Source organism: Octopus sinensis, linkage group LG3 (assembly GCF_006345805.1).
Source record: "Octopus sinensis linkage group LG3, ASM634580v1, whole genome shotgun sequence".
Taxonomy (NCBI): domain Eukaryota; kingdom Metazoa; phylum Mollusca; class Cephalopoda; order Octopoda; family Octopodidae; genus Octopus; species Octopus sinensis.
In genome coordinates this window covers 160,912,419-160,940,135 of record NC_042999.1, presented here as the reverse complement: position 1 = coordinate 160,940,135, position 27,717 = coordinate 160,912,419, and the positions used below count along the sequence as shown (strand labels likewise).

The 27,717-nt window shown below is 37.3% G+C and overlaps 1 protein-coding gene and 1 long non-coding RNA gene across 2 annotated transcripts in view; both read left to right on the top strand.

Moving 5' to 3' along the window:
* The window catches only part of LOC115209625 (sphingomyelin phosphodiesterase), a 92,661-nt gene that overhangs the window by 41,799 nt on the left and 23,145 nt on the right, over positions 1–27,717 (top strand). The window contains exons 2-7 of the mRNA XM_029778076.2: positions 437–716; positions 3,088–3,252; positions 12,722–12,845; positions 19,501–19,607; positions 22,183–22,352; positions 23,948–24,058. Of these exons, the coding sequence (XP_029633936.1) occupies positions 450–716; positions 3,088–3,252; positions 12,722–12,845; positions 19,501–19,607; positions 22,183–22,352; positions 23,948–24,058 (944 nt within the window). The 5' untranslated portion in view covers positions 437–449. The remainder of the gene's footprint in view (positions 1–436; positions 717–3,087; positions 3,253–12,721; positions 12,846–19,500; positions 19,608–22,182; positions 22,353–23,947; positions 24,059–27,717) is intronic.
* LOC118762649 lies at positions 24,791–26,539 on the top strand. The gene is made up of 2 exons (XR_004998415.1): positions 24,791–25,229; positions 26,430–26,539. It is a non-coding gene; the product is annotated as an uncharacterized LOC118762649 (long non-coding RNA).

The window sequence follows — 27,717 nt, the reverse complement described above, 5'->3', positions numbered from 1 at the left end:
AGAAGCCCATCGTGTTTGTGTGTGTGTGTGCGTGTGTGTGTGTGTGCATGTGTGTGTGTGTGTGTGTGCGTGTGTGTGTTTGTCCCCACATCACTACTTGACAACCAGTGTTAGTTTGTTTTATGTCCCTGTAACTTATCAATTCAGCAAAAGAAAATACCAGTAGAATAAGTATCAGGCTTAAAAATTTGTTACATGTTAAAGAGAAACTGAAAGAAGTCTATTAATATATGTGTGTCTTTTGTTTACACCCCCATAAAGTACTGAGGTCAATTTGTTTGACTACACACTTCATGGTAGTGCCACAATTTGGCCATTAGTCCAAAGACTGAAATAAGTGACTGATGTAAGAGGTTTTTTTTTTTTTATTCTTTTAATAGTTCACAGTTTACTTTTTTTATAATATAAATTTTTCCTTTTTCTTTTTCTATTCCAGAAATTTATCAACGATGAAACTCTATTGTGTTATACCGGCTGTTTTGCTTGTGGCTTGGGTGGCTTTCGTAACAACTTCTCCACTTCACCATCGAGTAGAAAAGCGTTCCTTGAAACTTTCTCTGAAATGCCTTGCTTGTGAATCAGCTATTGTATTTTTCCGAAAGATATTGAAGAGTAATCCCAAAAGTTCACTCATTGGTCAAATCATCAAAGAAGCTTGTATACATTTCTACATTGAAAGTCGTAAAGTATGTGCTGATGTTGTTGATGAATTCCAAGTAAGTAATACACTTTGATACTCATATTAGTGTCATTTTATCTCTCTCTATATATATATAAAACTGAGAACGTGTGTCTGTCTGTCTGTCTATCTGTCTGTGTGTTTCCCTAAAACTTGAGAACTACACAACCAATTTCATTCAAATTTTACACATGCCTTACTTAGGGTCCGGCAAAAAAATGTTCAACTTCTTAGGGTCCGGCAAAAAAAATGTTCAACTTCTTGCCTAGAGCGAGCCTGTAGCAATATCATATCTTCTCCACTATTTCAGTATTACGTGTTAAAAGTGAAACAAAAACATTTCTCCATTTTATGTCAGATACTTTCACTTTAACAATAAAAATAATAATAACAATTGAATTATATGTAGTAAGCAATAATTAAAATCAAACTAAAGTATAATATAATCATAACATAACAAAAGTAAAAATAGCAATTGGTATAAAATTGCATCAATGACTTGAACTTGAATAAGCGGTTTCACATGAATGAGAATAAATTAAAAATAAAATTAGCGTGCAGAAATGGAATAGTCCTACAATTCCAGTCTGTTATATTTTTTCAGTATTGTTATAACTAGTGATATCAAGATATAACTTTGTATTTTGTATTTTATGTGTAGATGTATATATATTTAGATGTACATGTAATATGTACACACACATATATATATATATATATATATACACATATACATGCACTAGCACTATGACCCGGCAAAGACAGGTCATAATGCTAGTTATTTATATAATTTAATATTCTTGTTCTCCTTTGTGTGTGCGTGTGTGTGTGTCTGTCTGTCTGTCTCTACATGCATTTATATATGACAAGTGAGTGTGTAGTGACCAGTAAAGTAAGTGGAATGCCAAAACAAGATGTCTTGTGTTACATAGTTATGTTCCTTTATGTTCTGAATTCAAATGTCACAAGTGTCAGTTCTTTTAATTTACTTAAAAGACTATATATCCCATTGAAAGTATATATGTACATGTATAGGAGGGTGGGCTGGAAAGTTCATAGGTTGACTATGAAGGAGCGATGCTAGAGATGTGAAATCATGCATGCAGTAATTTCAACTCTTTTCTTGTTAATAACTGCAGTGTTTCTTTCCGGGCAAAATGACATCTGGCTGCTCAAAGAAAATTTCAAAAGTAACTAGTAGCAACTTCTTTTGAAAATGGACAAAATTTGCCATGGTGGTGTTTATCAAGTACCTGAAGAAAGAGGGTTTAGCCCCTATGGACATTCATGTTGACATGGTCACTACATTAGGGGATGTCATACCAGGTTTATCAACCGTGCAAAAGTGAGCATCTGAATTTTGGAGGGGAAGGGAGGGTGTTGAAGATGACCCCAGGTCTGGACATCCTGCAGCTGCCACCATCAAGGAAAACATTAATTGTGTTCACCACAAGCTGATGGGTTAACTATAAATCAAATAGCCTATGCTTTTAGTATATCCCATGAGAGAGTTGAGAATATTATGCACAATGAACTTGGCATGACGAATGTTTCTGTTTGGTAGGTGTCACATTTGACACCTAATCAAGGGCACACCAAGTTGATCAGATCTGACATGGTTTGAAGTAGGTCCAGCTGGTTTTCTTGAATGTTTCCTAAACCAGTATGAGTATTAGGTACGTCATTTTGACCCAGAAACAAAGAAACAATCAATGCAATGGAAACACTCCTCCTCACCTGCTCCAAAGAAGGCCAAGGTCATTTCATCTGCAGGGAAAGTGATGGCCTCAGTTTTTTGGGATGCAAAAGGCAGTGTGTTTATTGACTTTCTTCAAAAGGACCAAGCATCAGTGGAGAGTACTATGCCAACTTGCTGAGGCAGTTACAAAAGGCTATCAAAATGAAATGCTGAGGAAAACTAATGAAAGGGACCTTGTTTCATCAGGACAATGCTCCAACATATAAGTCCCTGGTTTCAATGGCTGCTGTGCATGAGGGTGGATTTGAACTGGTTGATCACCCTCCCTCTGTTCCTGATTTGGCCCCATCTGACTATCACCTGTTCCCTAACATGTAAAAGTGCTTGGTTGGGAACCAGTGTCACAGTGATGATGATGTCATATTTGCTGTTCATGAATTTTTTGACCAACATGATAAAAGCTTCACCAATGGGATCCAAGCACTGCAACACCGATGGAAGAAGTGTGTGGACTACAGTGGGGAGCAGGGCTATGTTGGAAAATAGACTTTATTTGGTCAAATTCCGTGAGGGTGTCTTGGTAAGTCTATGAACTTTTCAGCCTCCCCTTGTATGTATAAAAGCATCTTTCTATATCATATTTAAGCATATTTAATATATTACACAATGCTACTATTCTATATATGTGTTTATTCTATCAAATTTTCAGCCTGAAACCCTCTATGTGCTTTCTAAAAGTAATTTAACTGCGAAAGAAATTTGTTCAACAATTTTAAACATACAGTGCACTTATGCAGGGGATCCATACGACAAATGGAACATCAGTCTACCTAATTCACCCAAGCCTCCAGTGACACCAATACCAGTTCCCAAGGTAATTAAAAGCATTAATTATAGTCAATAATATTAGTTGTTACTAACTGTTACCAACATATCATCATCATCATCATCATCATTGTTTAACGTCTGCTTTCCATGCTGGCATGGGTTGGACGATTTGACTCATGACTGGCAGGCCAGATGGCTGCACCAGGCTCCAATCTGATCTGGCAGAGTCTCTACAGCTGGATGCCCTTCCTAACACCAACCACTTCGAGAGTGTAGTGGGTGCTTTTACATGTCACCGGCATGAGGGCCAGTCAAGCGGTACTGGCAACAGCCACACTCAAATGGTGTTTTTTACGTGCTACCTGCACAGGAACCAGTCCAGCAGCACTGGGAATGACCTCGCTCGAATGTTTTTTCACGTGCCACTGGCACAAGTGCCACTAAGGCGACACTTAATGATCATGCTCGAATGGTGCTTTTTACATGTCACCAGCACAGAAGCCAGTTAGCTGCTCTGGAAACGATCATGCTCGGATGGTGCTCTTTATGCTCCACTAGCACAGATGCCAGTCATCGAATTTGATTTCGATTTCACTTGCCTCAACAGGTCTTCGCAAGCAGAGTTTAGTGTCCAATGAAGGAAAGGTACACCTAAGTGGGCTGGTTACACCCCTGGCATAGGCCAGGAGGTTATAGTCTCACTTGGCTTGCCAGGTCTTCTCAAGCACAGCATATTTCCAAAGGTCTCGGTCACTAGTCATTGCCTCAGTGAGGCCTAATGTTCGAAGGTCATGCTTCACCACCTCATCCCAGGTCTTCCTGGGTCTACTTCTTCCACAGGTTCACACAGCTATTCTTGCCATATGTCCATACCAGCACAGTCATCTCTCTTGCACACCACATCTGATGCTTCTTAGGTCCAACTTTTCTCTCAAGATACTTACACTCTGTCGAGTATGCACACTGACATTACACATCCATCGGAGCATACTGGCTTCATTCCTTGCAACCTTACGCATATCTTCAGCAGTCACGGCCCATGTTTCACTGCCATGTAGCATGGCTGTTCGTACACAAGTGTCATACAATCTACCTTTTACTATGAATGAGAGGCCCTTTGTCACCAGCAGAGGTAAGAGCTCTCTGAATTTTGCCCAAGCTATTCTTATTCTAGCAGCTACACTTTCAGCGCACCCTTCCCCACTACTGACTTGGTCACCTGGGTAACAGAAGCTTTCAACTACTTCTAGTTTTCCTCCCTGGAATTTGGCGGAAGTTGTTTTCTGCCCATTTTCAGTTGTTTATTGCTCCTGAGCATTTGCCACATACAAAAACTATTTTCCCAGTTAGCCTTCCTTTGATATTGCTGCACCTCTTATGTGTCCATAGCTTACATTGGGTACATCTTATAAGAGTTTCTACCTATGCCTTTTCTACAGATTGAGCAGGGCCATCTGCCCGAAGGGATTTGTGGTTTGCCTGCCTTCCTACTTATTAGGACTTTTTTAGCAAGGTTGACTCTAAGGCCCTCCAATTCTAATCCTTGTTTCCACATCTGAAACTTCTCCTCTAGTTCTGATAGGGACTCAGCAATTAGAGCAAGGTCGTCAGCATTGAGGAGCTCCAAGGGACATCCTGTCTTGAATTCCTCTGGTATTGCCTGGAGGACTATGATCATATACATGATATTATTTATTAATTATAATAATTACATAATAGTAATTCTGCAAAACATGAAATAATTATGCATATAACAGCTAAAATCTCAAAAAAAAAAGAGATTGAGAATGAACATAAGCTGGCAAAATTGTTAGCCTGCCTGGCAATATCATCTGTCTTTATATTTTGAGTCCAATCCCGCCACGGTTGACTTTGCCTTTCATCCTTTCGGGATCAATAAAATAAGTACCCACTTATGCCAAACTTGCTGGCCTTGTGCCAAAAATTGAAACCATTATTAAATGACTGTTTAGTTTTCCTTTTTGCATTTTCTGAACATGCACAGATACATGCAAGCATGTGCGCACACACACACATACACACACACACACACACCGTCATTATCATAATCTAACCTTCATCATCCATACTGGCATGGGCCAGGTGCCTTCAACAAATGAGCCAGAGGACTGTGCCAAGCTCCAGTGTCTGCTTTGGCATGGTTCCTACAGCTGGATGCAATTCCTAACACCAACCACTGTGACGCATATACTGGGTGTTCTTCTTTTCATTGCTCTGGCACTTGTGAGGTTACCAAGTACTTACAACTGAGTGAATATAGTCAGATGGGAATAAATCAGGAGATTAGGGATGGTGATCGACCAGTTCCAAGCCACAGGTTTTTGTTCCTGTAACTTAGCAGCTTCGGCTTAAAAAATAAGTACTGGGGTTGGTTTCTTTGAGTAGAACCTTCAAGACAATAACCCTCAATAAAGATATGGGTGTATCATTTACCTTTTACTTGTTTCAGTCATTTGACTGTGGCCATGCTGGGGCATTGCCTTGAAGGGTTTTAGTTGAACAAATTGACCCCACAATTTTTTTTTAAGCCTAGTACTTATTCTATCAGTCTCTTCGGCCAAACTGCCAAGTTATGGGGATATAAACACACCAATACTGGTTGTCAAGCAGTGATTGGGGACAAACACACACACACTCACACACACACACATACGACAAAAAACGCTGAAACTAGGGACTTGCATGCTGGAGCATTGTCCTGATGAAACAAGACCCCCATTCATTAGTTTTCCTGGGTGTTTGGTCTTGATAGCTTTTGATAGCTTTTCATAATTACCTCAGCAGGTGAAAGTATGATAGAAGCACAGGAACTGGGACAAGAACTTGCAAAGAGGAGAGAGGGATCAGGGGTATATCCTCAATATACAGGGGAATGTAAGAGAGAGAATAGAGAAAGAGGAACTGAAAAGGTTGGTGGATAGGTAAGTTTGGAAATGCATGTAATTAGTGTTAGAAATAGTGTTAGAGATGAGGACTGAGCTGGACACAGAGTGTGAGGGTTTTGACAGAGGACAGATTATGTGTGTGACGGGGTACAACACTACAACTGTTGTATGAGTTAAGCTACACGTATCCACTCAGCTTCCACTTTAGTGGTTAGTCAACTACTGTACTTAATAGTGTTTCTAGTTATATATAGAGCACATCTAGTGAAAAATTAAGATAAACAGCAATATACATATTTAGTTCCTTATTGCATTTTGTTACAGAGATCTCTTTAACAAAATGCAATAAGGCACTAAATATTTATACTGGTGTTTATCTTAATTTTCCAGTATATATGCCTTCTTCCCACTTTCTCTCTACATATATCATCATCATCATCATCATCATTTAGCGTCCGCTTTCCATGCTAGCATGGGTTGGACGGTTCAACTGGGGTCTGTGAAGCCAGAAAGCTGCATCAGGCCCAGTCTGATCTGGCAGTGTTTCTACAGCTGGATGCCCTTCCTAATGCCAACCACTCCGTGAGTGTAGTGGGTGCTTTTTACGTGCCACCCGCACAAAAAAAAAAGCACCCACTACATATATATATATATAGTAGTAAAATGGTACAACAAGGCACCAATATTTACTGGAAAATAGCAATCCAAATAAATACGACACTATTGTATAGCTTCACTGCGTATATACTAGCAAAGACACGTGTGTGCAACAAACATGAAAAACATTTGTCTTACCTCTAGGAAGAACATCTGATAAATGGACAACCTAGAATCATTTGATAGCGATTTATTAGTGCAACATATATATATATATTATGAATATTTGTCATATAACATTATCATTTTACATCTGCTTTCCATCCTGGAATGAGTTGGACATGGCAGTCTATATTCAGAGACACTCTCCACCTAGACGGGCTGGAGGACCATATCTTGTTTGTATATTCCCTTATTAGTTTATTTGATATTGTTGGATGCCCTTCCTAACACAAATCACTTCACAGAATATAATGAGTACATTTTACTGTGATGCCAGTACAAAAGAAGTTAAGTTGTTATATCTTCTAAAAGACTAAAAGGCCCTCTGAACCATATATTTATCTGTGATCCTTCCTGTGTGCATTTTCCCATGCTACCAGTACAAGTGAGATTACCTGTAATGACATGCATAAGATCTGGTCATCAAATCTAAGTAGAGACTTCAAACTTGAAATCTTCAAAGCCACAATTGAACCAATTCTACTATATGGCTCAGAAACCTGGACGTTATCAAAGAAGCTTGTGAGGCGGTTGGATGGAACCTACATTCGCCTCCTTATGAGAGCTCAAAATCTCTCGTGGAAGCGCCATCCAACCAAAATGCAAATATATGGGAAACTACCACCTGTGTCATCTCTTGTGAAAGGTAAGAGAGTCCAGTTTGCTGGACATTGTTGTAGGGCAGAAAAAGAGGTAATTTCTGCTCTTCTCCTCTGGAAGTTATCTACTCGCAATACCAGAGGGCGCACACTCTCCTACCCTGATGTAATCTCCAGGGATACAGGCATCCAGCAACAGGACCTCCGTAATGCTATGATGGACCGTGAAGTCTGGCGTAGCATGGTAAATTCCATTGTCTCGACCACGGTCGAACAATGATGATGATGAGGTTACCTTCTACCTCACTGCTCTATATCGTCCATTCAAGGCAATGTGACCAAGATGAGAAGAATAGGTAATGACAGACAAACAAGAGGAGGTGAAGGGAACAAGAGTATTACAGAAGAAATAATGACTAGAGTGGAGGATTGAAGCTGAGAGAATATCGAAGCGAGTGTGATGGCAGGTGGGGGGGGGGTGATGATAGAAGAGGTGTCCGGGTTCAGTCCCACTGCATGGCATCTTGGGAAAGTGTCTTCTGCTATAGCCCCGGGCCGACCAATGCCTTGTGAGTGGGTTTGGTAGACGGAAACTGAAAGAAGCCTGTCGTATATATGTATATATATATATATGTGTGTGTGTGTTTGTGTTTGTCCCCCTAGTATTGCCTGACAACCGATGCTGGTGTGTTTACGTCCCTGTCACTTAGCAGTTCGGCAAAAGAGACCGATAGAATAAGTACTGGGCTTACAAAGAATAAGTCCCAGGATCAATTTGCTCGACTAAAGGCGGTGCTCCAGCATGGCCACAGTCAAATGACTGAAACAAGTAAAAGAGTAAAAGAGTATGTATCATTTACCTCTTACTTGTTTCAGTCATTTGACTGTGGCCATGCTGGGGCGTTGCCTTGAAGGGTTTTAGTTGAACAAATTGACCCTACGATTTTTTTTAAGCCTAATACTTATTCTATCGGTCTCTTCGGCCAAACAGCCAAGTTATGGGGATATAAACACACCAATACTGGTTGTCAAGCAGTGGTGTGGGACAAACACACACACTCACACACACACACACATATACGACAAGCTTCTTTCAGTTTCCATCAACCAAATCCACTGACAAGTCTTTGGTCAGCCCAAGGCTATAATAGAAGAAAGACACCTGCCCAAGGTACCACGCAGTGGGACTGAACCTGGAACCATGTGTTTGAGAAGCAACCTCTTACTACATAGCCAGAATTGTTTTGGTACTCATTCCTCATATTTTTCAAGTATTTCTATGATGAACACTCCTAGTTTTTAGAATGTCTGAGATTACAATTCATCTAAAAGATTCTTTAAAAGATTAATGTTTCCTTTTTTGTTTTTTCTCTAGACCGTTCATTTCTGTTTGGAGTTTGTAACCTGATGAAGCTGTTTCATTCTTGATTTTTTTTTTTGCCAAAATTATGTTTGAAACCTATTATGATACAAATCTACAAAAGAAAATTTATTACAGAATCAATTCCCCATTTAGGTGGTGCTTTTTTTGAAACCTAGCCATGTTTTATACATACATATATATATATATATATATATATATGGACACACACACATACATACATACACATATCCTCCATTCATACACACACACACACACACATGTATATTAGGCGTAAAGAGTGAGAGAGCGGTGAAGAGAGGAAAAAACAGCAAATTTTGATTGTTTTACCATTTGCTGTTAATACATTTTCGATTTTCAGGAAACTTTGTTCATTAGCCGACATTGTATCAGCTTTCATACTATTTGTCTCTCATTTATGTACATTTTCATTTATACACATCTGTCTTCCACTCTTTCCCATTTAATCTCTTGGGTTTTATCAGTGTTATCTCCCCTTTCCATATATGTCTATCAGGCAGTCTCCCCACTTTCCACCTTTCCTGTCGCTCACTTATTCGTGTGTCTGTCTGTCTTTCTACCTTACTCGATATAAATCTATGTGTCTGTTTATCTGTGGGTGTGTGTATAAACATGTATATATATATGTATAAAATATATATATAAAAATACAAAATGGGACAAGAACGCAAGACATTCAAACAGATGACACAAAAAAAATGGACAGGTCATTCAAAGCCGCTAATCTTCAGTCAAGAACCGGATCATCCTCGCAATTTCAGCTGATTAATCTTGAGATTGCTCCAATCCGGCCAGCTCCAAGGAAAAACTAAGCTACGAGCATAGATTTCTTGGAAAAAGGATCGAATGTATACGAAACAAGGACAGAAAAACGGACAATGCCACACGAATATAAATACAAAAAACAATAATAATAATAACAGGACAAACACAACAGGCGTCTTTCGACTTTAGACAGTTCAACTTAGCTTAGCTGGTGTATTTGGAAAATATATATAATATATATATATATATAAATAGATTGAGAGAGAGGGGGGGAGATAATGATGCAAATAAACAAATAAACATGCTTCAGCTTGATATATAAAATATATATATATATATATATATATATATATATATATAGGCGCAGATGTAGCTGTCTGGTATGAAGCTTGCTTCCCAACCACATGGTTCTGGGTTCAGTCCCATTGCATGGTACCTTAGGCAAGTGTCTTCTACTTTAGCCTCGGGCTGACCAAAGCCTTGGGAGTGGATTTGGTAGATGGAAACTGAAAGAAGCCTGTCATATATATGTGTGTGTGTGTGTCTTTGTGTCTGTGTTTGTTCCCACTCCATCGCTTGACAACCGATGTTGGTGTGTTTACGTCCCTGTAACTTAGTGGTTCAACAAAAATGACCGATAGGATGAGTACTAGGCTTACAAAGAATAAGTCCTGGGATTGATTTCTTTGACTAAAAGGCAGTGCTTCAGTCAAATTATTGAAACAAGTAAAAGAATATATATGTAAATATATGTAGAGAAAAAAAAGTTGGACATGAACATTCATGTGTAAGCATATAGATATTTATATATTTACAGAAAAGATTTACATAGAGTACAAAAAATGCAGAAAATGAAGGAGAGGGGACATAGTGTTTCAGGTCCGACACCTGTTTCTGGAGGCTCAAAATTACATAATTGTTGCAATGCTTGCAGATGTAGTTCACAAAAAAGTTAAGAATATGCAACCAGTAATAGGCGCAGGAGTGGCTGTGTGGTAAGTAGCTTGTTTGCCAACCACATGGTTCCGGGTTCAGTCCCACTGCGTGACATCTTGGGCAAGTGTCTTCTGCTATAGCCCCGGGCCGACCAATGCCTTGTGAGTGGATTTGGTAGACGGAAACTGAAAGAAGCCTGTCGTATATATGTATATATATATATATATATATATATATATATATATATATATATATATATATGTGTGTGTTTGTGTGTCTGTGTTTGTCCCCCTAGCATTGCTTGACAACCGATGCTGGTGTGTTTACGTCCCCGTAACTTAGCGGTTCGGCAAAAGAGACCGATAGAATAAGTACTGGGCTTACAAAGAATAAGTCCCGGGGTCGATTTGCTCGACTAAAGGCGGTGCTCCAGCATGGTCGCAGTCAAATGACTGAAACAAGTAAAAGAGTAAAAGAGTAGTAATGGATACAAATAAATGTTACCATAAATCCGGTCTCCGTCTTGAGGGTGGAGAGATTGGCATCTAGTAGTTCAGATCATAATGCAGGGAATTTAAGGGTAGATTGGGTGGAGAAGAAGACAAATAGAAGTAGGTGGTTCAGAGGGAGTTGTGAAGCAGAGGAAGAACAAAAAGAGACAGGAGAGGCAAAGCTGAGAGGAGGAGGAGGAGGGGTAAGTGACCAGGGGATTGTGAGATGGATGGGAAAGGATGGGATGGGTAGTATTGTTGTGAAAAGTGGCATTATTGTTGGGTGTGTTGCAGAAGGACATAATTAATCAGAGATGGTGGAGGCTATAGAACTGATGAAAAGAAATAATTATGATAAGAGGAGGGAGGGGCAGATATTGAAATGAAACTCAGTACTCAATCCTCTCCTATTCATCATAGTCCTAGTGGCCATCACAGTGGACTTTCAGATTGAACATCCATTCTTATATGCTGATGATTTAATTCTCATAGCTGAATCTACAATGGAATTAGAAAGTTTCAGGCTTGGAAACTAAACCTAGAGTCAAGATGTCTTTGGGTTAAACTTAGCAAAGACAAAAGTTTTGGTAAGTAGGAATGAAGATAGGACTCTAGTATCTTGAAGGAAAGGACTTTTGCTAGGACTCTAGTATCTTGAAGGAAAGGACTTTTGCTTGATATGCAGAAAATGAGTTGGTAGAAAACTCCATACATTGTACCCAATGTAAGCTTATGGGCACACAAGAGATGTAATGGAAATACAGACTAACAAAGAACTCCCTGTCCAATCAGCTTTAAGTAACTTTTCAAAATATTGTCTCTCCTAGATTGATGTAGTTGGTGCTTGTCTTTAACTGTAGCACATTAACCAACATACATGGGAATTGGGAAAGGGAGGAAATAACAGGATTGATAAATTAGAAGAGAATGATTGAAGTCATCTTTTGATTCCTTTCTATTTTCTTAAGCTCACATGTACTTAGTTAATCTCTTTCAAAACTAAACATTTTAAAAATAACACACTAATAAAAGAAAAATACTGTGATAGGCGCAGGAGTGGCTGTGTGGTAAGTAGCTTGCTTACCAACCACATGGTTCTGGGTTCAGTCCCACTGCGTGGCATCTTGGGCAAGTGTCTTCTGCTATAGCCTCGGGCCGACCAAAGCCTTGTGAGTGGATTTGGTAGAAGGAAACTGAAAGAAGCCTGTCGTATATATGTATATATATATATATATGTGTGTTTGTGTGTCTGTGTTTGTCCCCCTAGCATTGCTTGACAACCGATGCTGGTGTGTTTATGTCCCCGTCACCTAGCGGTTCGGCATAAGAGACCTATAGAATAAGTACTGGGCTTACAAAAGAATAAGTCCCGGGGTTGAGTTGCTCGATTAAAGGCGGTACTCCAGCATGGCCGCAGTCAAATGACTGAAACAAGTAAAAGAGATATTATAAGAAGAATATTATATAATATAAAATATGATAGATTGCTACAGATCTCCTACATTCATTAACCATATTTCAGCTGCAGTGAAACTTATACATGTACCTCATACACTCTACCTTAAATGAAAATCTTTTTATATCCATGTTATTGCAGTCAGGGGCACCCAAACTACGATGTCTTCATCTCACAGATATTCATCTCGACACAATGTATCAAAAAGGGGCCAATGCTAAGTGTGGAGAACCTCTTTGCTGTCGTAAATCTAATGGGCTTCCAGGTAAGAACAGTTTTAGTGCTTTCCTTTTATATTAGACATCATAATCATCATTTTGAGACAAAAGTAACCACAATCACACTGATAAAACTTAAACCATTTTTCTATCACTGGCAAAGTGGTCATGTTACAGATCAACTGTCCTTTCTCTCAGTTTAGGTGCTTCACTATATTAGACATTAGTACAGTGTTTCTCAAACAGGGGTCCACGGTCCCCTAGGGGACTGTAAATCATCGAAAAAACTGTAAGTGGGGCTGGCATGTAAAGTTTTTTGAAAAGTTTGAGAACCACTGCATTAGTAGAATAGCCTATCCTGTTCATGCTAAGTGGTTGACAAATTAACTTCTGAAGATAGAATACTACAGCTAAAACAGCTGAAACAATACACTGTGTTCTTTCTCAAACGTCTAATAACAATTATATTAAAATCTTAGTTGTAAATACATGTGTTGAGTTTTTTTACAGTTGCAGAAACTCAATTTCTATGTCCATGTATGCACATCTGTAGGTGTAAGCATGTGAGATACATATATACATGCACTCATGCAGCAAAATATAATCAATACTATCTAACAGACAAAGAAATCAAAATTTAATGTATACATGTATGCATTCACATATCCATCCATTCACACACATGCATGCACACATGCACACTTACATACATACATGCATACATACATACATACACACATACATACATGCATGGATGCATGCATACATACATACATACAAACAAACAAGCAAATTTGGTTTCTTTGTCCATTAGATAGTATTGATAATATTTTGCTTTTATTGATGTTTAGTTCTAATTTTATCACTTATTCTATTGCTTAACTACTTTGGTCATTGTCTTATTTACAGTATGCATATGTGTGTGTGTGTGTGTGTGTGTGTGTGTACAAATGATAGATTCTTGTAGTGTAAAATAATATTTCATGCTTAGGAAAATGGCTGGTAAAAGTATGTTTGCAATAGAGAGAGATTCAAATTAATGATACTGGCATGTGCACATTTACACACACTCACACACATTCAGATAACTATTAGCTGTTTGTATGTATGTGTGTTTGAGAGAGTGGGGTATGTGTATATGTGCACATGCAATCTATTATATTAAAGTGCTAATGATAGATTCCTGTGATGTAAAAAAACAAATCTGACTCAGTATGGGAAGGGAGTTGTAAAATTGTGTGTAATAGCAAGTGATTCAGACAAATTCTACTGGCACACAAGCACACACATATGAATGCTATTGGCCCATACACATACACAAATGATAATTAGTTGTATGTGAGAGAGAGAGAGAGAGAGAGAGTTGGGGATATGTGTATGTGTATCATTAACGTTTATATGTGTATAACTGCACATACCAGTTGCATTTGTTTGATTTTCTCTCTTTCCCACTATTTACTCAAGAATTGATCATCTAGCTATTCTATTATGTCTATATTGATAACTTTGTTCCTAATTTCCTTTGTAAAATCTGTATATTAATATCTGTATTCCTAATTTTCTTTGTAAAATGTGTGTAACAGTAAATCCTAGATACAAAGATTTTCCAATTATATATTAATAACCATGTTTGTAATTTCCTTTATAAAAAATGTGAAGCAATATATGCTGAATATGGATATTACCATCTATATAATATCAAGTGCTTCTTAATATATTTTATTACCAAAACAGAGTTCTGTATGTTATGTCGGACAGTGACCATAGAGCATGATAGTGAGAATTCAATCAAGAGGGGTAGAGAAGATACAGGGAAAGATTGGAAAAAGCACAAGAAGAAGAAATAAGGATTTTTAATAATGAAAGGAGAATCAGTAATGACAAGAAGAATTAATTCAGGAGGAAAGGAATGAAATTAATCAAATAAATGAAGCTAGAGGGGGTTGTATATGAAATAATAGCGACGGGGAAAGAATGAGAATTGTCAATCAAGAAAGAAAACAAAATCTGAAGGAAAATGACAGGCAAGAATATTTTGCTCAAACCAGAATGAGAAAGCAAGCTAGAGGAGAAATCATGACCAAAGAGAATAGACAAGATTTTCCAAAAATTAATCGAAGGATTATAAAGAAAATGATAGGATATTATTACTGAGTGGAGAGATATTTACGGCTGACACTCTAAAACAAAATGGGCCAAAGTGTACATACGCTGCTATATGTTTTATATATAAAAAATACAAAATGGGACAAGAACGCAAAATATCCAGACAGTTAGGTGATACAAAAAAGGGACAAAACATCCAGATAGACGATACAAAGAAAACAAGCGTGGGTCATTCGGAGTTTTCTTTCCTCAGTCGAGTTCCAGATTATCTTTGTAATTTCAGCTAGTTATACCCGAGATTGCTCCAATCTGGCCAGCCCCGAGGAAAAACTAAGCTAAGAGCATTAGATTCCTTGGAAGAAAGCAGCGAATGTATATGAAAACAAGGACGGAAAAAAAAATGGAGAATGTTACACAAATACAAATAACTGGACATAACAATAGGTGTCTTTTGACTAAGGATGAATTAAATCAAGCTGGCGTGTGTGGAAGTAAAGCCTTACGGCATGGATACAAGATTTCACAGACACAGGGAGGAATATAGATGTTGCATGGACAGCAGCTGAACCAAGAAAGAAAGGTCAGGCTTGGCCAAAAACACTGGTCATGTGGGGAGAGAAGAGAGAGAGGTAGAGGCAGAGGGGACAGAAGAAAGAAGGAGGGGTGAGAAAAAATGCTAGGAACAGTAAAGTGAAAAGAGGAGGGAAAGTGAGCATGAAGAGAAGGCAAGGAAATGTGAGAGAGGGGGAACGAAAGAACAAAGAGTGGAATGAATGAAGTAAGCGTGAAAGGGCTGACAGAAAGAAGGAAAGAATAAAAGAAAGAATAGAGTCTTACAAGATTTAGATGAATATATACTTACATACAAGAGACCAAAGTGTGCGTATGCTGCTATATGTTTTATATATAAAAAATACAAAATGGGACAAGAATGCAAAACATCCAGATAGTTAGGTGATACAAAAGAGGGACAACATCTTTGTTTTCATATACATTCACTGCTTTCTTCCAAGGAATCTAATGCTCTTAGCTTAATTTTTCCTTGGGGCTGGCCAGATTGGAGCAATCTCGAGTATAACCAGCCGAAATTGCAAAGATAATCTGGAACTTGACTGAGGAATGAAAACTCCGAATGATCCGTCCTTGTTTTCTTTGTATCGTCTATCTGGATGTTTTGTTGTCCCTTTTTTGTATCACCTAACTGCCTGGATGTTTTGCGTTCTTGTCCCATTTTCTGTTTTATATATATATATATATATTTATATATATACACACATACATAATATTGTTTTTGAGACTTATTCTGCAGAAATACACATGGCCACTTGAAAAAATGTATGTATATATTTTATTGTAATATTATGGATTTCCCATCTTGTATTAAAACAGTTGTGACTACGGAATTAAAGATGATATGATTCCAATGTATTCATTCTCTGTGACCGATCTCCTTGACCTGAAATTTCAGCCTATCCAGATAGTTTCCTTCTTAAGATAAACCACCTACGGATATACAGTTGATAAGCAATGTTTGCAGTTGTGCTTCAGTTTAGATTTTAATTACCTTTACCTCTTTCTCTCTCTCTCTCTCTCTCTCTCTCTCTCTCTCTCTCTCTCTCTCTCTCTCTTTCTCTCTCTCACACACACACACACACACTCAATAACTATTGATATTGGCTTCCTTGTATTTTGATTATACTTTGCCTTTATTGTTGTGTACTAACTTAAACCACCTGTTCTACTGTTTATCCAAAACTCACAAATCTATGAACTTTACCAAGATTTTATTTGATCATAAATAAATATGTATGTGTGTGTGTGTGTGTGTGTGTGTATACACACACACATGCACATGCAGGAAAGCACTTGCTCTCACTGATGCTGAAAAGGAAGAGGCATGGAAATATTACAAGAGATTTTAACCCTTTCATTACTGTATTTATTTTGAGATGCTCTGTGTTTCTTTCAATTATGTTAAATATAACAAAGAATTTAGTAAAATAACATCATTATCATTGAGCTAGTGTTAGGAACATAAATTGTGACTAAGGTTTGGTGGAAGATTTTAATTCAAAACTTATGAAAACAAGACATTTGTACTCAGAGCCAGAGCCGGTTTCAGCTGGGCTGGTAACAAAAGGGTTAAATAAGGAGAATACAGAGGAGAGTGACTGCTTCTAGGAGACCCAACAAAGGTGCCAACTATTGAAACTTAAGGTGAAAATAATGATGAAGGATATGAAGGCAACTACTGTTCCAACATGGACTGTTGCTGAAATAACGAAAATATTTGGTGAAATAAGCCAGTCAGTTTCAGTTTCAAGCAGTATTATCACCGGTGACTAACGTAGTAATATTATCATCAATTGCAACAAGAACAAAGCAAATGCTTAAAAAAGAAGCAATTATAAAGGTATCAAATTCATTGATTAAAGTAACAGAAACAGTTACACAGCACAATTAATTAGGGCATGAATTCTTAGATGAGATACCATTTGAGATGGCATGCCAGGATGGGGCACATCTTATGCTCTCTTCCTAGTTTTTAGCTCAGAACAAGCCACTATACCTAACATTCACTGATCTGGAGAAGGTCTCTTTAGAGCTTCATGCTCATAACTCTCTTTTTACTCTTTTACTTGTTTCAGTCATTTGACTACGGCCATGCTGGAGCACCGCCTTTAGTCAAGCAAATCGACCCCGGGACTTATTCTTTGTAAGCCCAGTACTTATTCTATCGGTCTCTTTTGCCGAACCGCTAATTGACGGGGACGTAAACACACCAGCATCGGTTGTCAAGCAATGCTAGGGGGACAAACACAGATACATAAACACACAAACACACACACATATATATATACATATATACGACAGGCTTCCTTCAGTTTCCGTCTACCAAATCCACTCACAAGGCATTGGTCGGCCCGGGGCTATAGCAGAAGACACTTGCCCAAGATGCCACGCAGTGGGACTGAACCCGAAACCATGTGGTCGGTTAGCAAGCTACTTACCACACAGTCACTCCTGCGCCTTAAGTTAACAGTTCCTAAGAAGACTAGATGTAGATGGATGGTTTGTGAGACCCATGCAAGCCATGGGCAAAGATTGTTAGAAAGATGAGAATTAACAGTGATTTTAGTGTGGAATGTAGCTTGCAGGTAAGTGTTCATTACAGCATAGTTTTAAGCCACCTTCTTTTTATCATAGTTCTCCAAGCTACAACAGAGAAGTTTGAGAGATTATCTATGGAGACTCCAGTATGGCCCAGCTCTTGTAGATTAGTTTGTTGTAGAAGTAGACAAGAAATTCCAGACAAAGAAACAGACAAACCTAGAATTGAGAAGCTTTAAAAAGTTGTAGTTATCAGAACTCTACCACTATGTATGATGCTGCCATACTTAATATGAAGAAAGAGAGTAGCTAAGAATTAGATATGGTGTGTCTAATCATCATCATCATTTAGCGTCCGCTTTCCATGCTAGCATGGGTTGGACAGTTCAACTGGGGTCTGTGAAGCCAGAAAGCTACATCAGGCCCAGTCTGATCTGGCAGTGTTTCTACAGCTGGATGCCCTTCCTAACGCCAACCACTCCATGAGTGTAGTGGGTACTTTTTACGTGCCACCCGCACAGGTGCCAGACGGAGCTGGCAAACGGCCAAGGACGGATGGTGCTTTTTACGTGCCACCGGCATGGGGGCCAGGCAAGGCTGGCAATGGCCACGAACGGATGGTGCTTTTTATGTGCCACCGGCACGGGGGCTAGGCAGGGCTGGCAACAGACGCGAACGGATGGTGCTTTTACGTGCCACCGGCATGGGGGCCAGGCGAGGCTGGCAACGGACACAAACAGATGTTGCTTTTACGTGCCACCGGCACAGAGGCCGGCAAAGAAAGATGTAGTTAGCAAATACACTCCTATAAATTTAATTAACTCTATTCCTCATGAACAAATCAGTAGTGTCATATCGGTGTAAACATATAAGTCATTAACATAATCCCCTTCCAATTACTGAGACCTTTGTGTTTACTTATGTCATATTTATGGCATTATAACTTCATATGTTTCCAGGCTTTTGTTTGGCTGTAGCTAACTGATCTTCCAGAATAAAAAGGGTAAAAAAACTTTTATGTTTGTTTGTTTGTTTTTTTCTACAGAGCTTAGAAGCTATTGTGAGTGAGCAGTGTCAACAGTACCAACCGGCCATTAACATAGTCTGATATTTAACCCTTTTGTTACCAACCCTGCTGAAACTGGCTCTGGCTCTGAGTACAAATGTCTTGTTTTCATAAATTTTGAATTAAAATATTACACCAAAACTTAGTCACAGTTTATGTTCTGAACACTACCTTAATGGTAACTAAGTTATTTTACTAAATTCTTTGTTATATTTAAAGTAATTGAAAGAAATACAGAGCATTTCAAAATAAATACAGTAACAAAAGGGTTGACATTTTATATACTCTCATTTTATAATGACAGTATATAAAGTGGATTATATATACTGTTAAATAGATTAGTTACTAACATTAAATAATTACTTTAATGTTTAGTATATTTTGCATCTACTGATTAATGTTAAATACTCTTTCTATAGCAAAAGCAGAAGATGGTGCTGGAAAATGGGGTGATTACAGGAATTGTGATTTGCCTCCTCGTACAATGGATAACCTTTTCAATCACTTACGGAACATTCAAGATCAGGTAATACTTACGTACTAAAGTGTGTCTGTGTTAACAACATGTCTAAGTGAATAAGTGAAGATGTGTATGTGTGTGTGTGTATGATGAAAACATAAACACATTTTCTTTCATCTGAAGATATATTGAGGACTAATTAAGTAATATGTTTATTAATTATATTACTAATTTTCCTTATAGGCTCAGGAGTGACTGTGTGGTAAGTAGCTAGCTAACCAACCACATGGTTCCGGGTTCAGTCCCACTGCGTGGCATCTTGGGCAAGTGTCTTCTGCTATAGCCCCGGGCCGACCAATGCCTTGTGAGTGGATTTGGTAGACGGAAACTGAAAGAAGCCTGTCGTATATATGTATATATGTGTGTTTGTGTGTTTGTGTTTGTCCCCCTAGCATTGCTTGACAACCGATGCTGGTGTGTTTACGTCCCCGTCAATTAGCGGTTCGGCAAAAGAGACCGATAGAATAAGTACTGGGCTTACAAAGAATAAGTCCCGGGGTCGATTTGCTCGACTAAAGGCAGTGCTCCAGCATGACCGCAGTCAAATGACTGAAACAAGTAAAAGAGAATAAAAGAGTAAAGAGTATTGAGAGGGATATAGTCGGAAAGATAACCAGATCAATAAGAACCAGGTAGTAGGTCAGATGACAGAGAGGTTTGTGTTGGGGAAGACAATGACAGAGCGATGATGATGATAATGGTGGCAGCGAGGAGGAGGAGGAGGATTATATTGATGATGATGATGAAAGTAATTGTAATAAGGGGTATGCTAAAGTGGAGCAGTGATAGTAAAGAGGACATTGGCTTGTGTGGTTGTGATGGTGATTGTTGTGTTAAAGGTGAAGAGGATAATGGTTAGTGTGGGAGAAGATGATGGTAGAACTAGAGATGAGTACAATTAAGTACGGGTTATCTCAAGCATACACCTACATGCATACATACTCTTTACTCTCTACTCTCTTTTACTTGTTTCAGTCATTTGACTGCGGTCATGCTGGAGCACCGCCTTTAGTCGAGCAACTCGACCCCGGGACTTATTCTTTTGTAAGCCCAGTACTTATTCTATCGGTCACTTTTGCCGAACCGCTAAGTAATGGGGACGTAAACACACCAGCATCAGTTGTCAAGCAATGCTAGGGGAACAAACACAGACACACAAACATACATGCACACACACATATATATACATATATACGATGGGCTTCTTTCAGTTTCCGTCTACCAAATCCACTCACAAGGCATTGGTCGGCCCTGGGCTATAGCAGAAGACACTTGCCCAAGGTGCCACGCAGTGGGACTGAACCCGGAACCATGTGGTTGGTTAGCAAGCTACTTACCACACAGCCACTCCTGTGTGTACTCTTATTTACAAGAAACGGAAGCCATTGCTCAAGATGTCCATCGTCATTAGTTATAATCAATTTAGTGTGCAAGGCCAAGCACGCCATCTTTGCTTCACTCCTGTCAATAAATTAGAAGGCTTTCCTAATGGCAGCCACTACAAAAGTTACAATACTTTGAGCTGTTACATTGGATTTTTTGATGCCCTACCTCTAGAAATCACATAGATTTAGATTTTGTAGGCAAAAAAAGCCAGACAGGCTTGTTAGTAGTGAAAGTTTCACCTTCAAATAACCCTGCATAACTTTTGAGTTATGTACCAGGGGGGCAGAGTCTTGGACAAACATAGACCTATTCAGGTGTAGATGTTTAATATTCCCCAGCATCAGAACTTTCTCCAAAGTGCATCAAATACTTAGTCATGCTGACTAACTTCAATGAAAAGGAGTGACATCACACACCTGTTACTTGCAGTGTCTTCAAACACCATCACGTAACCTAACATTTTACTTTGCATGACCCCAGAAACTTCAGTAGGCTTGAAGACATTAACTCTACTTTTGTGATGGTTAACTATGAATTTCTTTTCACTGACAAATATTCTCACTTCCCTCTCAAAAGCTTCCAAGATATCTCTTTCCTAATAGTTTTAGAATGGGCTGCAAGATTGCTATATTTATGACTTCATAATTAATTTCTGATGCCCTTGGCTATCATTCTCCTGCTCATACTGTGGTTTTTAACAAGATTGGGTTATGCTGGTGAATGAATTTACTACTACAGATCATTTAAAGGTGCAGCCATGCTTTTGAGAACTGTGAATATTGTGAGTTTAACTGAGAACAACTCTTGTAACCTTATACTTAACCACAGTGAAGTATTGTTTTTTGCATGTCCTGTATTGGCAATGACATCATGAAAGCTGTACATTGAATGGCTTAATTTAACAATATTTCATTGAGATAGTTCCCATAATTCTAGTGCAATTGTTACAACCTGTAACCAAAAGTATGAAGTTAATATCCAAAACTGAACACAGGCAAATAGAAACTCTTAACTGATGATACATAAGATATGATATTTATAAAAATGTCTTGGCTTAGCTGCTCAATTTCATGTATATATGTGTATGTGTGTGCTAACAGCCCATACACACATGCATACAGACTCAAGTTACTTAATTTTATACCATTTACATTTGTAATCACTGTCTTAGTTTAATTCTGTTTTATTTTTCTAGTTTGATTACATTATCTGGACTGGTGACCTGCCTCCACACAACATCTGGAACCAATCAAGAAGTGATCAAACGAAAGTTATCAATATCTTGACCCAGTATTTCTTGAAGTACCTTCCCAATAAACCCATGTTTCCTGTTGTTGGCAACCATGAAAGCTCTCCAGTTAACAGGTGGGTTCTGCAAACTATCTACTTGTAACAAACTGTCGTTATATAACTAGGAGATACTGCATATTTATATCTTTTAAAAATCTCAGGAGTAAATCATGCAGTGTTCCAGCATGGTCTTAGGTATGACTGCTACAAGGAACTGAAAGACTAGATTCATTAGTTTTTCATGGATTAATGATGTTCCTCAATATTTTAAAATCAATAAAGTATTCCTTTAAGAAGCCTAGTTTGAAAGAAAGATAAAATGATAGATAGATTGAACATTTCATAAGCAACTGTGGGAAAATTCTGAATTGATGAATACAAATATTGCCAGATCAGATTGGAGTCTGGTGTGGCCTCCTGGCTTGCCAGTCTCCAGTCAAACTGTCCAATCCATGCCAGCATGGAAAACAGACGTTAAATGATGATGATGATGATGCTCAAATTGGTAGTATGTTGCATAAAACTCTGAACTAGCAAGGACATCATAGGGAAAAACTATATGAGAATTGAATAAAGCATCATTGCAACCACCAAAAGATCTCTTTTATTAATTATTTCAAATTTAAAGCTGATGTTTGCATCAAGAATTTTATGCACAAAAAAAAAAGAATAATTAAAAACGTCTGAAATATTTTTTAAAATATGCAGATTCAAATAATTTTTCTTTTTTAATACTTAGTGTTTCTAAGTTTACCCCTTTGACAAAAGATTTAATGTTAGAATTTATATAGAGTAGCATTGCTGTTTGTCAGGTACTTTGTAGTACTTCAATGAAACATATTTTTTTTACCATATTGATAAACTTTGCAATAAGAGAACCTATATCATTGCTTGTCCTACTAGATATAGCAGTCAAATATCTCATCCTATCAACTACAAAAAAAGAGGGACACATTTGGCAATGTGGGCCTGAATATACATAAAAAGAGTTGCCTTGTTTCTAAACAACATAGCAATTAAGCATTTTATTGTGAAATAAGTTTCTCTAATCTTAGTTGTCATGTAGTAGAGATCATTGTTTAGCCATTGGAAAGACCTTCATTTACAAGCAGTTTTTTTTTTATCTTGTATGAAACATGAGCACTTGGTCACATCCACCGTAAGCAGCCTCCTAGCTGTATGACGGTTATTCAGTAAACCAAATATCAATATAGAGACAATGTTTGTCAAACAGTAAAAAAAGATGTCAGTAAAGAAAAAACAATAAAATAAAAGTTGAATTCATGAAGATCAGAAGAAACAGGTTTTGTTCTTCTTTAAACTATAAAAATTCAGTGGTAGAACTACGAAATTATTTACATTGCTCTCTTTATTCATACTACATTTAGAAAATGTTGCCCTCATTGTGCAAAAGATTGGAGACATCCAGATATAAAAAATAAGATTTCACTATTTTAAATTCAGTTATCTATAAATTATTTGATATAGTCTTTGCCTTTGAACCTAGTCAGTACTGGGAGCAATTAAAGTGATTGTTCCCTAACCTTACAAAAATATGGCATTGTACCAATGGTAGAAATCAATAATATCTTTGTATTTGTATTTTGATTCTACAATTTCTGTGATAATTCAGATTATATCAAATTTTCTGTATTTCAATTTCTTTGCAGCTTCCCACCTCACTTCATCTATGGCAACAATTCTGTAGACTGGTTGTATTCTGCTCTCAAAGAGAGTTGGTCTAATTGGCTTCCTGAAACCACATATGGTACCATCTCAAAGTAAGCACAAACTGTAGATTCCATTTACATACATTGAGATTGCAATATAATAATCAGCTTGACTTTATTTGGTTAATTATGCTATCTATTAATAAGAATTATCTTCAATAATATGCAATGGAAATTAACCTTAAAAGCTAGTGCCATGTAAGAAGCACCCAGTACACTCTGTAAAGAAGGGCATCCAGCTGTGGATGGCCACAGAGAGTCATGGGAATCCACAAAAGCAGCAAAAATCTTTATATATAAAAGAGAAGTTGTGTGTCTGTCTCCTACAATTTAGATTCCTAACTACTCCCACATTTTGCGGTGCAGTTTAACCAAAACCGGGTATCTTATAGTCGTGATTCATATCGAGCCCTTCTGGGTATTAGTGCACGTCTACGGTGAGTCTACGATTTAAAAAAAAATTTACCATAATCTTTTTCCATTTCAATGCATTTTTTTTGCTATTATATAAGGGAAGAAACTCTAAAAATGTCTACGATTTAAAAACAAATTTACCATCATTTTTTCTCATTTTTAATGCATTTTTGGTATATATAAGGGAAGTAACTCTCTAAAAATTTATTATTAAATCTCAGAATGTAAAAAGCTACAGTAACACCCCCCCTTTGTGGTTAGCCATATTGAGATGGCTATTATACTTTACATCTCTAAAAATGCTTATATAGTTATTTCCCTTACAAACCTGAGCAACGCCGGGCGATACTGCTAGTAAAAAATAAATAAATAAATGATCTATGGGAACAAAACATAAGTAATGAATGCAAAGCAGCAGAAAATTTTGGAAGGAATGAGAATGGGAATTGTTCTGTGGATGATTGGAGTAACTCTGAGATTGAAAAAAATGACAATTAATTGTGGAAGATGATGGGAATAGAACCAGTGACAGATGTGAAGAAAAATGGCATGAGCTGGTTGGGTCATTGTGCTAAGGAAGGATGAAAGTGACTGGGTGAGTGGAGGGATGGAAGGGTATTGTGAAAGGAAGTAGATAAAAGGGAAAGCTAAGTAAGACATGGTTACAGATGATGGAGGAGAGAATATTAAGATGCTTTGAGAAGACAATCAAAAGGATGCTCAAGAGAGCCACAAGGCTGACCATTGCTTCAGGATGTAAAATGTCTTTGTCATAATTTAAGCATATACTTTTATGTTTAGACTAGCAGTATCACCCGGCGTTGCTCGGGTTTGTAAGAGAAATAACTATATAAACATTTTTAGAGAGTTATAGCCAAAAATTAGCAAAAAAATGCATTAAAATGGAAAAAATGATGGTAAATTTTTTTTTAAATCGTAGACTCATCGTAGACATTTTTAGAGAGTTTCTTCCCTTATATAATAGCAAAAAAAATGCATTGAAATGGAAAAAAATTATGGTAAATTTTTTTTTAAATCGTAGACTCATCGTAGACATTTTTAGAGAGTTTCTTCCCTTATATAATAGCAAAAAAAATGCATTGAAATGAAAAAAAATTATGGTAAATTTTTTTTTAAATCGTAGACTCATCGTAGACATTTTTAGAGAGTTACTTCCCTTATATAATAGCGAAAAAATGCATTAAAATGGAAAAAATGATGGTAAATTTTCTTTTAAATCGTAGACTCATCGTAGACATTTTTAGAGAGTTACTTCCCTTATATAATAGCAAAAAAAATGCATTGAAATGGAAAAAAATTATGGTAAATTTTTTTTTAAATCGTAGACTCATCGTAGACATTTTTAGAGAGTTTCTTCCCTTATATAATAGCAAAAAAAATGCATTGAAATGAAAAAAAATTATGGTAAATTTTTTTTTAAATCGTAGACATTTTTAGAGAGTTACTCCCTTATATAATAGCGAAAAAATGCATTAAAATGGAAAAAATGATGGTAAATTTTTTTTAAATCGTAGACTCATCGTAGACATTTTTAGAGAGTTACTTCCCTATATAATAGCAAAAAAAATGCATTGAAATGGAAAAAAATTATGGTAATTTTTTTTTAAATCGTAGACTCATCGTAGACATTTTTAGAGTTTCTTCCCTTATATAATAGCAAAAAAAATGCATTGAAATGGAAAAAAATTATGGTAAATTTTTTTTTAAATCGTAGACTCATCGTAGACATTTTTAGAGTTTCTTCCCTTATATAATAGCAAAAAAAATGCATTGAAATGGAAAAAAATGATGGTAATTTTTTTTTAAATCGTAGACTCATCGTAGACGTGCACTAATACCCAGAAGGGCTCGATATGAATCACGACTGTAAGATACCCGGTTTTGGTTAAACTGCACCGCAAAATGTGGGAGTAGTTAGGAATCTAAATCGTAGGAGACAGACAGACAGCACACGACCTCTCTTTTATATATATAGATATCAAATGAGAACACTGATATACATGCAAGGCAACAAAGAATCCTTCATGTGCACATTTGATTTGATAGAAATAGCAGCACAATCTCTCATGAATTACACCCTACTGTTTAAAGAAAAGAGAATTAGCTTAATGTTGTCCACTGCTGGGAAAGAAAATGATAAGATGCAGAAGATATGACTGGAAAAGGATGGTCAGGGGCTTTGTAGGGCCAAGTAAGAATGCAAATATATGGGAAACTACCACCTGTGTCATCTCTTGTGAAAGGTAGGAGAGTCCAGTTTGCTGGACATTGTTGTAGAGCTGAAAAAGAAGTAATTTCTACTCTTCTCCTCTGGAAGCCATCTACTCGCAACACCAGAGGGCGCACACCCTCCTACCCTGATGTAATCTCCAGGGATACAGGCATCCAGCAACAGGACCTCCGTAATGCTATGATGGACCGTGAAGTCTGGCGTAGCATGGTAAATTCCATTGTCTCGACCACGGTCGAACAATGATGATGATGAAGAATGTCGGTGACTAACATGTGAAATAGAAGCAGCTCCAATTTCCGAACCAACAAACCTGTGGCAGAGTATATTGAATAATTCTATGGTTAATCATATTGCACATCATCACAATTATTGCACTTCCATAAAAAAAAAACAAAAAAACTTAATGAAAATTCCCAAATGAGATTTATTTGAAAATTAGAGAGCAGAAGTTTTTTTTTTTTAAACAGAAAATTCAAGAAGGCTTTTTTTTTTATATATATATATATATAATAAGCACAGGTGTGGCTGTGTTGTAAGAAGCTTGCTTCTCAACCACAAGGTTCAGGGTTCAATCTCACTGCATGGTACCTTGAGCAAGTGTCTTCTACCAAATGAGATTTATTTGAAAATTAGAGAGCAGAAGTTTTTTTTTAAACAGAAAATTCAAGAAGGCTTTTTTTTTTATATTATATATATATATTATATATATATAATAAGCACAGGTGTGGCTGTGTTGTAAGAAGCTTGCTTCTCAACCACAAGGTTCAGGGTTCAATCTCACTGCATGGTACCTTGAGCAAATGTCTTCTACCAAATGAGATTTATTTGAAAATTAGAGAGCAGGAGTTTTTTTTTTAAACAGAAAATTCAAGAAGGCTTTTTTTTAAATATTATATATATATATTATATATATAATAAGCACAGGTGTGGCTGTGTTGTAAGAAGCTTGCTTCTCAACCACAAGGTTCAGGGTTCAATCTCACTGCATGGTACCTTGAGCAAATGTCTTCTACCAAATGAGATTTATTTGAAAATTAGAGAG